Here is a 13,383-nt window from a genome sequence, read left to right on the forward strand (position 1 = left end):
ACCCCCATCTGTGGACGTCGGGCCCTCATACCATCCTTATGGAGTCGGTTTGTGCAGACACCTGCACATTTGTGGCCTGCTGGAGGTCATTCTGCAGGGCTCTGGCAGCTCCTCCTGTTCCTCCTTGCACAAAGGTGGAGGTAGCGGTCCTGCTGCTGGGTTGTTAGCTACTGAGCTAACGCTACTGAGTCTAACGCTACTGAGACAAACACTACTGAGTCAAACGCTACTGAATCAAACGCTACTGAATCAAACGCTACTGAGTCAAACGCTACTGAGTCAAACGCTACTGAGACAAACGCTACTGAGTCTAACGCTACTGAGTCTAACGCTACTGAGACAAACGCTACTGAATCAAACGCTACTGAGTCAAACGCTACTGAGTCAAACGCTACTGAGACAAACGCTACTGAATCAAACGCTACTGAGTCAAACGCTACTGAGACAAACGCTACTGAGTCTAACGCTACTGAGTCTAACGCCACTGAGACAAACGCTACTGAGTCAAACGCTACTGAGTCAAACGCTACTGAGTCAGACGCTACTGAGTCAGACGCTACTGAGTCAAATGCTACTGAGTCTAACGCTACTGAGTCAAACGCTACTGAGTCAAACTCTACTGAGTCAAACGCTACTGAGTCTAATGCTACTGAGTCAAACGCTACTGAGTCTAACGCTACTGAGACAAACGCTACTGAGTCAAACGCTACTGGGTCAGACGCTACTGAGTCAAATGCTACTGAGTCTAACGCTACTGAGTCAAACGCTACTGAGTCTAATGCTACTGAGTCAAACGCTACTGAGTCAAACGCTACTGAGTCTAACGCTACTGAGACAAACGCTACTGAGTCTAACGCTACTGAGACAAACGCTACTGAGTCAAACGCTACTGAATCAAACGCTACTGAGTCTAACGCTACTGAGTCAAACGCTACTGAGTCAAACGCTACTGAGACTCTGAATCTCATGCTTATGCTGTGTTTCTCTGTTCATCTGCACGTCTGGACAGTGCGCTGCCCGTATTTCTTTATTCATTCTGTGGTCATTATACGCGTCACCTGTAAATCCTTGTACAGTCATTATTGCGCTGAATCTCTCATCTCAGGTTATAGATATTATCACAGACTGTGGTATTTTTAATATTTGTATATCTGCCTGTAGAGAAGATCTGGTTTATTTATTCTTGTTATATGTCTACACCCGTTTATGGTTACTGTGCAGTGTTGTGTGTCTGCAACAGGCTGCTAAATTTCCTTCGGTATCAATAAAGTATCTATCTATCTATCTATCTATCTATCTATCTATCTATCTATCTATCTATCTATCTATCTATCTATCTAACGCTAGTGAGTCAAATGTTACTGAGTCAGTCTTATGGAATCAAATGCTAATTAATCGAATGCTACTGAGTCAAACTTTATTGGGTCAATCTCTGCTCAGTCATAATCTACTGAGTGAAATGACACTGAATTAAACTGCTTAATCTGAAAATCTACTAACTCACAGTCTAATGAATCACTCTTAACTGATTCAACAATTTTCTTTCCTTTGTTTTTTCTTTCTTTCTTCACGTCTTCCTTCTCTTTTTCACCCCCCCCCCCTCTCTCTCGCTCTCGCTCTCTTTCTCTGTGAGGGGATGTATTGTGGCAGGTACAAACGTTGCTATTTTCAGCATTATAGTGTGTGTGTGTGTGTGTGTGTGTGTGTGTGTGTGTGTGTGTGTGTGTGTGTGTGTGTGTGTGTGTGCGGATGCAGACGACTCCTCTCTGTTTGTGCTGCTCTCTGATAGAGAGAGAGGGGGAGAGAGGGGGAGAGAGGTGGAGAGAGGGGATGATGATGGTATCCAGGCTGAATGTGCTGAGCTGAAGGGAGACGCTGTAACACAGAACCAAACGCTTGATCGCTTGGTCAGTGGAATGGCCAGTTTTGGGAAACTTACGGATTACTTCAGTCGGCGACGCTCCAGGGACGAGCTGCTGAGCCGCAGGGACGGGCGCCGCAGCGGCAGCTACTGCTGCACTCTCACTGAGTCGAGGTACACACACGCCGTGTGTTTGACTGAGTGTGTGTGTGTGTGTGTGTGTGTGTTTACTTTTGCTTCATGTGTTTGTTTTTCTCACAAATTGCAGTTGTAACTGTCTGTGCATCAAGGCAATATTACACGGGGCAGTGTCAGTGTGTGTGTGTGTGTGTGTGTGTGTGTGTGTGCGTGCACAGCTACACTTAGACTACTGTCTACTGACTAATGCCTATACACTAAAAACAATATAGTGGCCATTCATGTAAATAAAGTGATCTTTTATTATAGTAGTAACCACTGAGGTCAATATATGGACTATTTATGTCAATGTAGACACCATTCATAACAATATAGTGACCATTCATAACAGCATATTGACCATTCATAACACTACATTGGCCGTTCATTTCAAGACAGTGACCATTCATAATGATATAGTGCCCATTCATAACACCATAGTGACCATTCATGTCAATGCATTGACAACATTTATAGCAATATATTGACCACAGATGTCAATACTGTCACCAGTAATAACAATATGGTGAACAGCAATGACAATTGTGACCATTCATGTCAAAATTGCCACCATTTCTAACAACATGAACACCATCTCACAGTGACCACTGGTGGTTTAACTACAGGCTGGCAGACTAACCGTGTAGGTAATGTGCTTCACTACGTAGCGGCTACATTCATTTGCAAAAAAGTGACTTGGAGCCGGAGTGGGGACTGGCATTTAGCACAGACTGACATGCCATTTAACGCACCACTGGCCCATTCCTGCTCGAGAGGCAGATGCCAGTACAGAGTGGAACCTGCCGCTGATTTCTGTGACATGCTAGTGAGTCACTGCCACTGGCTTGAGATTGTTTTCAGTAAACAGTGCTGATTATAGGCATGGAAAGTCAATGGATTTGCTGATTTCGAAAGAGGCTTATCATGGCCAGCCAGATTGTTCTGAGCCATCTTGGAGTTCATTAAGCTTTATTCTGAGCATATGTTGAGGTTTAATACACAGGAAGAGTCGCTGTAAGACCCCCATTTAGGCCTCAAATTGCAGTGATTAAACAGTCTAACATGACATGCAAGGATGGTGACCATTTACCTCCCGTTTCGATTACTGAGTGCCTTACTTCTACTACTCTGCTGCTGTAATACTGCGAATCTTATCTTATCTTATCTTATCTTATCTTATCTTATGACAACACAATTACAATTCGGGTCAATATGGTGACCACTGTTTACATGCTCATTGCTACACGTTCAGTACCTCACTGCTACACATCATATGTTTAGTAACTCACTGCTACATCACATATTCAGTACCGCCCTGTTACACATCACATGTTCAGTATCGCCCTGCTACACAGCACATGTTCAGTAGCGCCCTGTTACACAGCACACGTTCAGTACCTCACTGCTACACAGCACATGTTCCGTACCTCACTGCTACACAGCACATGTTCAGTACCTCACTGCTACACAGCACATGTTCAGTACCTCACTGCTACACAGCACATGTTCAGTACCTCACTGCTACACAGCACATGTTCAGTACCTCACTGCTACACAGCACATGTTCAGTACCTCACTGCTACACAGCACATGTTCAGTAGCGCCCTGTTACACAGCACATGTTCCGTACCTCACTGCTACACAGCACATGTTCAGTAGCGCCCTGTTACACAGCACATGTTCCATACCTCACTGCTACACAGCACATGTTCAGTAGCGCCCTGTTACACAGCACATGTTCCGTACCTCACTGCTACACAGCACATGTTCAGTAGCGCCCTGTTACACAGCACATGTTCAGTACCGCCCTGTTACACAGCACATGTTCAGTACCTCACTGCTACACAGCACATGTTCAGTAGCGCCCTGTTACACAGCACATGTTCAGTACCGCCCTGTTACACAGCACATGTTCCATACCTCACTGCTACACAGCACATGTTCAGTAGCGCCCTGTTACACAGCACATGTTCAGTACCTCACTGCTACACAGCACATGTTCCGTACCTCACTGCTACACAGCACATGTTCAGTAGCGCCCTGTTACACAGCACATGTTCAGTACCGCCCTGTTACACAGCACATGTTCAGTACCTCACTGCTACACAGCACATGTTCAGTACCGCCCTGTTACACAGCTCATGTTCAGTAACTCACTGCTACACATCACATGTTCAGTACCTCACCGCTACACATCACATGTTCAGTACCTCACTGCTACACAGCACATGTTCAGTACCTCGCTGCTACACATCACATGTTGAGTAACTCACTGCTACACTTCATATGTTCAGTACCTCGCTGCTACACATCACATGTTCAGTACCTCACTGCTACACATCACATGTTCCGTACCTGACTGTTACACATCACATGTTTGGTAACTCACTGCTACAAATCACATGTTCAGTACCTCACTGCTACACATCACATGTTCAGTACCTCACTGCTACACATCACATGTTCAGTACCTCACTGCTACACAGCACATGTTCAGTACCTCGCTGCTACACAGCACACATTCAGTACCGCCCTGTTACACATCACATGTTCCGTACCTGACTGTTACACATCACATGTTTGGTAACTCACTGCTACAAATCACATGTCTAGTACCTCACTGCTACACAGCACATGTTCAGTACCTCACTGCTACTCAAAGCATGTTCAGTACCTCCCTGTTACACATCACATGTTCAGTACCGCCCTGTTACACAGCACATGTTCAGTACCTCACTGCTCCACATCACATGTTCAGTACCTCACTGTTACACATCACATCTTCAGTAACTCACTGCTACATATCAAATGTTCAGAACCTCAGTGCTACACAGCACATGTTTAGTAACTCACTGCTACACATCACATGTTCAGTATCGCCCTGTTACACAGCGCATGTTCCGTACCTCACTGCTACACAGCACATGTTCAATAGCGCCCTGTTACACAGCACATGTTCAGTACCGCCCTGTTACACAGCACATGTTCCGTACCTCACTGCTACACAGCACATGTTCAGTAGCGCCCTTTTACACAGCACATGTTCAGTAACTCACTGGTGCACAGCGCATGTTCAGTACCCCCCTGTTACCCATCACATGTTTAGTAACTCACTGTTACACAGCGCATGTTCAGTACCGCCCTGTTACACATTACATGTTCAGTACCTCACTGTTAAACATCACATGTACAGAACCTCACTGCTACACAGCACACGTTCAGTACCTCACTGCTACACAGCACGTTCAGTACCGCCCTGTTACACATCACATGTTCAGTATCGCCCTGTTACACATTGCATGTTCAGTACCTCACTGCTACACAGCACGTGTTCAGTACCACCCTGTTACCCATCACATGTTCAGTAGCGCCCTGTTCCACAGCACATGTTCAGTACCTCACTGCTACACAGCACATGTTCCGTACCTCACTGCTACACAGCACATGTTCAATAGCGCCCTGTTACACAGCACATGTTCCGTACCTCACTGCTACACAGCACATGTTCCGTACCTCACTGCTACACAGCACATGTTCAGTAGCGCCCTGTTACACAGCACATGTTCAGTACCGCCCTGTTACACAGCACATGTTCAGTACCTCACTGCTCCACATCACATGTTTGGTAACTCACTGCTACAAATCACATGTTTAGTGACTCACTGCTACACATCACATGTTCAATACCTCACTGCTACACAGCATATGTTCAGTACCTCCCTGTTACACAGCACATGTTCAGTACCTCACTAGTACACAGCACATGTTCGGTACCGCCCTGTTACATAGCACATATTCAGTACTGCCCTGTTACACAGCACATGTTCAGTACCTCAATGCTACACATCACATGTTGAGTAACTCACTGCTACACTTCATATGTTCAGTACCTCACTGCTACACAGCTCATGTTCAGTAACTCACTGCTACACAGCACATGTTCAGTACCTCAATGCTACACATCACATGTTGAGTAACTCACTGCTACACTTCATATGTTCAGTACCACCCTGTTACACAGCACATGTTCAGTATCGCCCTGTTACACAGCGCATGTTCAGTACCTCACCGCTACACATCACATGTTCAGTACCTCACCGCTACACATCACATGTTCAGTACCTCACTGCTAGACAGCACATGTTCAGTACCTCGCTGCTACACATCACATGTTGAGTAACTCACTGCTACACTTCATATGTTCAGTACCTCGCTGCTACACATCACATGTTCAGTACCTCACTGCTACACATCACATGTTCCGTACCTGACTGTTACACATCACATGTTTGGCAACTCACTGCTACAAATCACATGTTCAGTACCTCACTGATACACATCACATGTTCAGTACCTCACTGCTACACATCACATGTTCAGTACCTCACTGCTACACAGCACATGTTCAGTACCTCGCTGCTACACAGCACACATTCAGTACCGTCCTGTTACACATTACATGTTCCGTACCTGACTGTTACACATCACATGTTTGGTAACTCACTGCTACAAATCACATGTTTAGTACCTCACTGCTACACAGCACATGTTCAGTACCTCACTGCTACTCAGAGCATGTTCAGTACCTCCCTGTTACACATCACATGTTCAGTACCGCCCTGTTACACAGCACATGTTCAGTACCTCACTGCTCCACATCACATGTTCAGTACCTCACTGTTACACATCACATCTTCAGTAACTCACTGCTACATATCAAATGTTCAGAACCTCAGTGCTACACAGCACATGTTTAGTAACTCACTGCTACACATCACATGTTCAGTATCGCCCTGTTACACAGCGCATGTTCCGTACCTCACTGCTACACAGCACATGTTCAATAGCGCCCTGTTACACAGCACATGTTCAGTACCGCCCTGTTACACAGCACATGTTCCGTACCTCACTGCTACACAGCACATGTTCAGTAGCGCCCTTTTACACAGCACATGTTCAGTAACTCACTGGTACACAGCGCATGTTCAGTACCCCCCTGTTTCCCATCACATGTTTAGTAACTCACTGTTACACAGCGCATGTTCAGTACCGCCCTGTTACACATTACATGTTCAGTACCTCACTGTTAAACATCACATGTTCAGAACCTCACTGCTACACAGCACACGTTCAGTACCTCACTGCTACACAGCACGTTCAGTACCGCCCTGTTACACATCACATGTTCAGTATCGCCCTGTTACACATCGCATGTTCACTACCTCACTGCTACACAGCACGTGTTCAGTACCACCCTGTTACCCATCACATGTTCAGTAGCGCCCTGTTCCACAGCACATGTTCTATACCTCACTGCTACTCAAAGCATGTTCAGTACCGCCCTGTTACACATCACTTGTTCAGTAACTCACTGGTGCACAGCGCATGTTCAGTGCCGCCCTGTTACCCATCACATGTTTAGTACCGCCTTGTTACACATTATTCAATTCAAGTTTCAATTCAAGTTTATTTATATAGCGCTTTTTACAACAAGGTTGTCACAAAGCAGCTTTACAGAAAAAACAGGTCCACGCCTCTTATGAGCATCACCACAGTGAAGCCAATTTTGTGGTGACTACAGTGGTAAGGAAAAACTCCCTTTAAGAGGAAGAAACCTTAGAAGGGACCAAGGCTCAGTCCGAGGAACCCAACCCCCGTGGGTCGACCCGCACAGAAGAAACAGAACAGAAACAAGAACAACAGTACAAAGAGAGTGCAAAAAGATGGCTGGAACGCTGGAACCACGAATGGGGCACCTCCAGACAGGCCAACGGGGCATCTCGACACATGTGAGAGAGATAGAGAGAGAGAACGGAGTGGGAGGGAAGAAAGATAGGTTAGAAGGGTTGTGTTAATCTCTGTTGAGCGGGACAGGGCCGATTCCAGAGTGCTGCAAACACGAATCGGCACCTCCAGACAGGCCAACCGAACATCTCGACGCATGCGAGAGAGACAGAGAGAGAGAACAGAGTGGGAGGGAAGAAAAAGAGGTTAGAATGGTTTTATACTATGCTGAAGAGCGGGGCACGCCTGTGAAAAAGCACAGGGACCCTGGATGGACACCTCCAGACAGCAGCTCAGGACATGAGGGGAAAAAGAGAAAGATAATGATTAGAACAGGGTTTGTGTTTGGTGTGTGAGCTGTAAGAGAAATCGTTAAAGGGAGACCAACAGTACAGACTAAGTTTGTGTGCACTGGACAATAGTAGAATAGCTGCAGGCTACAGCTAGAGAGAACCGCTATGATAAATTTATCTAAAAGCTTGTTCAAAAAGAAATGTTTTGAGTCTGGATTTAAAGACTGAGAGTGTGTCTGAGTCCCGTATATTAATAGGGAGATTATTCCAAAGTTGCGGAGCTTTATAAGAGAAAGCTTTACCTAATGCGTTGTTTCTTCTAATACGCGGGACTGATAATAAGCCGGCCTCTTGCGAGCGGAGTGTACGTGGCGGGTTATAAGGGATAAGGAGTTCCGCCAGATATTGCGGGGCCAGCCCTTTAAGAGATTTATACGTCAAAAGGAGTATTTTATAGTCTATACGGAATTTAACAGGTAACCAATGTAGGGATGAGAGGATTGGTGTAATATGATCAAATTTTCTAGCTCTGGTGAGCACCCTAGCGGCTGCATTTTGAACCAGCTGGAGCTTATTCAAAGATTTACATGAACTTCCAGCCAACAAAGCATTGCAGTAGTCCAGTCTAGAGGTTATGAATGCATGCACCAGCTTCTCAGCATCTGCATGAGAGAGTATGTTGCGGAGTTTAGCTATATTACGTAGATGGAAGAATGCGGTTTTAACTATGCTGCATATATGCACATCAAATGAAAGAACTGAGTCAAAAATGACTCCTAAGTTTCGCACCGTTTTACCTGGTATGATTAGGTGACCATCTATTTCTACTACAATATTATCGATTTTATCAAGTTTGAGACCTAGTAGGAGGACCTCAGTTTTATCTGAATTTAGTAGGAGAAAATTAAGTGTCATCCACTTTCTTATTTCTCTAATACAATCAGTTATTTGGTTTAGACAGAGGTCCTCATTGGGTTTAGCTGATATGTAAAGTTGGGTGTCATCTGCATAACAGTGAAAGTTAATACCGTGCCTACGGATTATTTTACCCAGCGGTAGCATGTAGAGTGTAAAGAGTATTGGGCCCAGAATTGACCCTTGTGGGACACCATATTTAACTCTAGACTGATAAGAGCATTTATTCTTTAAATGAACACACTGGTAGCGATCACTAAGACAGGATTTGAACCAGGTGAGGGCGGATCCTTTAATTCCTATAAGATTTTCTAATCTATTGAGCAAAATAGCGTGATCTATAGTGTCAAAGGCAGCACTGAGATCAAGGAGCACAAGAATGGCAGTGCTGCCCCTATCGAGTGCAGAAAGTAGGTCATTTGTTACTCTTAGCAAGGCGGTTTCTGTGCTGTGATTTTGTCTGAATCCTGATTGGAAAACTTCATGAATGCTGTTGTTTTGTAAATAAGAGCACAGCTGCTTAAACACTATTTTTTCAAGAATTTTGGCTATGAAGGGGAGATTGGAAATCGGTCTATAATTAGCCAGCTCACAGGGATCCAGATTTGGCTTTTTTATGATGGGCTTAATGACTGCCAATTTGAGAGAATTAGGTACATAGCCCAAGCTGAGAGATGAATTGACTATATCTAGTAATGAGTTCCCAACCTTAGGCAGTGCCTGTTTAAATAGATGTGTAGGTACAGGATCTAATAAGCATGACGTCGATTTTAATGAGCTAATTATATTAAGCAAATCCTTTTCTATAACTGGGATAAAATTCTCTAGGTGTGGCTCAGAGCTGGTGCAGCATTCATCTATGTCTATAGGTATGTTATGTGAGTGACACTGAATTTCTAGTCTAATATTATTAATTTTATCATCTAAGAACTTCATGAAATCGTTACTATTAATGGTGTCAGGGATAACGGAGCTAGTTTGTTTTTGATTTTTAGTAAGTTTAGCCACAGTACTGAACAGAAATCTCGGGTTGTCTCTGTTTTTTTCAATGAGAGCTGAGATGTACTGTGATTTAGTTTTAATTAGCGCTTTTTTATAGTTCGTCATACTATGCTGCCACTCAAGTCGGAAGGATTCTAGTTTAGTGAGTCGCCATTTACGTTCAAAGTTACGAGCTGTTTGTTTTAATGTGCGCGTGTGGTCATTATACCACGGGGCTAGCTTTTTATCCCTGATCGGTTTTATTTTCATCGGCGCAACACTATCTAGGTTAAAGCGGAGCACAGATTGAAAATGTTCAGTTATGCGTTCGAGATCTATTTCATTAGACGGAGAGGAGCTGTTTAAGTCTGGGAGGTTATTTATAAACGAATTGGCTGTTGAGGTTGTTATTTTACGCTTGTTACTGTAGCGGGGAGGCTGAAGGATTTCTTGACTAAGAACAACTTCAAACATGATTAAATAATGGTCGGATATTGAGTCATTTTGTGAAAAACTGACTATATTCTCTGCTTCAATACCCATTGTCAGAACTAAGTCTAATGTATGGCTACATCGGTGAGTGGGGCCTATAATATTTTGATTGAGGCCTAGAGCATCTATAATTGATTTAAAAGCAATTTTTAGTGGGTCCTGATCCTTTTCAAAATGAATATTGAAGTCGCCTGCAATAACGATCCTATCAGAGGAAAGAGTTACTGCTGCTAAAAAATCAGCAAATTCACTAATAAACTCTGAATATGGTCCAGGAGGACGATACACTGTTATCAGTAGAAACGAATGCTGAGTTTTGGAAGCAGGAGACGGACCTGCTACTTTAAGACTAAGAACTTCGAACGACTTAGTATCAAACCCTGAGTTCTGAGTTACACCTAGAACTAAATCATATATTGTGGCTACCCCACCACCACGACCGGACCTGCGTGGGTAACTATAATAGCTAAAGCCTGGGGGAGTGGATTCATTTAGAGCAATGTATTCGTCAGGTTTAACCCAGGTTTCACAGAGACATAGTGCAGTAAGCTGATTATCAGTAATAATTTCATTTACAATAACTGATTTAGGTGCTAGCGATCTTATATTTAGAAGCCCTATTTTAATACGGACGTTGCTAGTACTCTGAGAGACGGATACGTTTGTTTTAATTCTAATTAGATTGTTAAAACAGATTTTCTGATTATTCCGATTTCGCGTTACACGGGGGACAGACACAGTCTCAATCTTAGAAGGTTGTTCAGTACCTCACTGTTAAACATCACCTGTTCAGAACCTCACTGCTACACAGCACATGTTTAGTAACTCATTGCTACACATCACATGTTCAGTACCTCACTGTTACACATCACATGTTCAGTGCCTCACTGCTACACAGCACATGTTCAGTACCTCACTGCTACACATCACGTGTTTAGTAACTCATTGTTACACATCACATGTTCAGTACCTCACTGTTACACATCACATGTTCAGTGCATCACTGCTACACAGCACATGTTCAGTACCTCACTGCTACTCAAAGCATTTTCAGTACCGCCCTGTTACACATCACATGTTCAGTACCTCACTGGTACGCAGCACATGTTCCGCACCTCACTGCTACACAGCACTTGTTTAGTATCGCCCTGTTATACAGCACATGTTCAGTACCTCACTGCTCCACATCACATGTTCAGTACCTCACAGCTACACTGCGCATATTCAGTAGCTCACTGCTACACAAAGCATGTTCAGTACCGCCCTGTTACACAGCACATGTTCAGTACCTCACTGCTGCACAGCACATGTTCAGTATCGCCCTGTTACACAGCACATGTTAAGTACCTCACTGCTACACAGCACATGTTCAGTACCTCACTGCTACACAGCACATGTTCTGTACCGCCCTGTTACACAGCACATGTTCAGTTCCACCCTGTTACACAGCACATGTTCAGTACCTCACTGCTATGCAGCACATGTTCAGTACCGCCCTGTTACACAGCACATGTTCAGTACCGCCCTTTTACACAGCACATATTCAGTACCGCCCTGTTACACAACACGTTCAGTACCTCACTGCTACACAGCACATGTTCAGTACCTCACTGCTACACAGCACATGTTCAGTATCGCCCTGTTACACAGCACATGTTCAATACCTCACTGCTGCACAGCTCATGTTCAGTAACTCACTGCTACACAGCACATGTTCAGTATCGCCCTGTTACACAGCACATGTTCAGTACCTCACTGCTACACAGCACATGTTCAGTACCTCACTACTACACAGCACATGTTCAGTACCTCACTGCTACACAGCACATGTTCAGTAACGACCTGTTGCACAGCACATGTTCAGTACCTCACTGCTACACAGCTCATGTTCAGTACCTCACTGCTACACGTCACATGTTTAGTACCGACCTGTTACACAGCACATGTTCAGTTCCACCCTGTTACACAGCACATGTTCAGTACCTCACTGCTATGCAGCACATGTTCAGTACCGCCCTGTTACACAGCACATGTTCAGTACCGCCCTTTTACACAGCACATATTCAGTACCGCCCTGTTACACAACACGTTCAGTACCTCACTGCTACACAGCACATGTTCAGTACCTCACTGCTACACAGCACATGTTCAGTATCGCCCTGTTACACAGCACATGTTCAGTACCTCACTGCTACACAGCACATGTTCAGTATCGCCCTGTTACACAGCACATGTTCAGTACCTCACTGCTACACAGCACATGTTCAGTACCTCACTACTACACAGCACATGTTCAGTACCTCACTGCTACACAGCACATGTTCAGTAACGACCTGTTGCACAGCACATGTTCAGTACCTCACTGCTACACAGCACATGTTCAGTAACGACCTGTTGCACAGCACATGTTCAGTACCTCACTGCTACACAGCTCATGTTCAGTACCTCACTGCTACACGTCACATGTTTAGTACCGACCTGTTACACAGCACATGTTCAGTACCTCACTGTTACACGTCACATGTTTAGTAACTCACTGCTACACGTCACATGTTTAGTTACTCACTGCTACACATCACATGTTCAGTACCGCCCTGTTACACAGTGGGGTTGGAGGAAGCGTTCATGTGTTTGAATTTCACTGTCCAATGCAGGATTAAATGTATACCCCTCAAGCTCTCGCTGTGAGGAGAGAACCTCCTGAGAGTTTAACTTACAAGAAAGCTTCAGGATCCCAACTCCGGTGATTCTGAATTTCATTTCTAGGGGCACTGATTTTCCAGTTCTACTGGTACTGAAGCCCAGTTTTTCCAGCACTAAATTCCAGTTCTGATCAATGTGGATTTCAGTTCTAATGTCACTGGATTCCAGTTTTAATGT

The 13,383-nt window shown here is 44.5% G+C and overlaps 1 protein-coding gene across 1 annotated transcript in view; it reads left to right on the forward strand.

The window, feature by feature from the left end:
• The first annotated feature begins 1,636 nt into the window (after nt 1-1,636).
• LOC119263065 overlaps nt 1,637-13,383 on the forward strand; it is a 39,956-nt gene continuing 28,209 nt past the window's right edge. Inside the window, exons 1-2 of the mRNA XM_037536890.1 lie at nt 1,637-1,650; nt 1,790-2,035. Of these exons, the coding sequence (XP_037392787.1) occupies nt 1,637-1,650; nt 1,790-2,035 (260 nt within the window). The remainder of the gene's footprint in view (nt 1,651-1,789; nt 2,036-13,383) is intronic.

The sequence above is a fragment of the Pygocentrus nattereri genome, chromosome 3 (genome assembly GCF_015220715.1).
Source record: "Pygocentrus nattereri isolate fPygNat1 chromosome 3, fPygNat1.pri, whole genome shotgun sequence".
Lineage (NCBI taxonomy): Eukaryota > Metazoa > Chordata > Actinopteri > Characiformes > Serrasalmidae > Pygocentrus > Pygocentrus nattereri.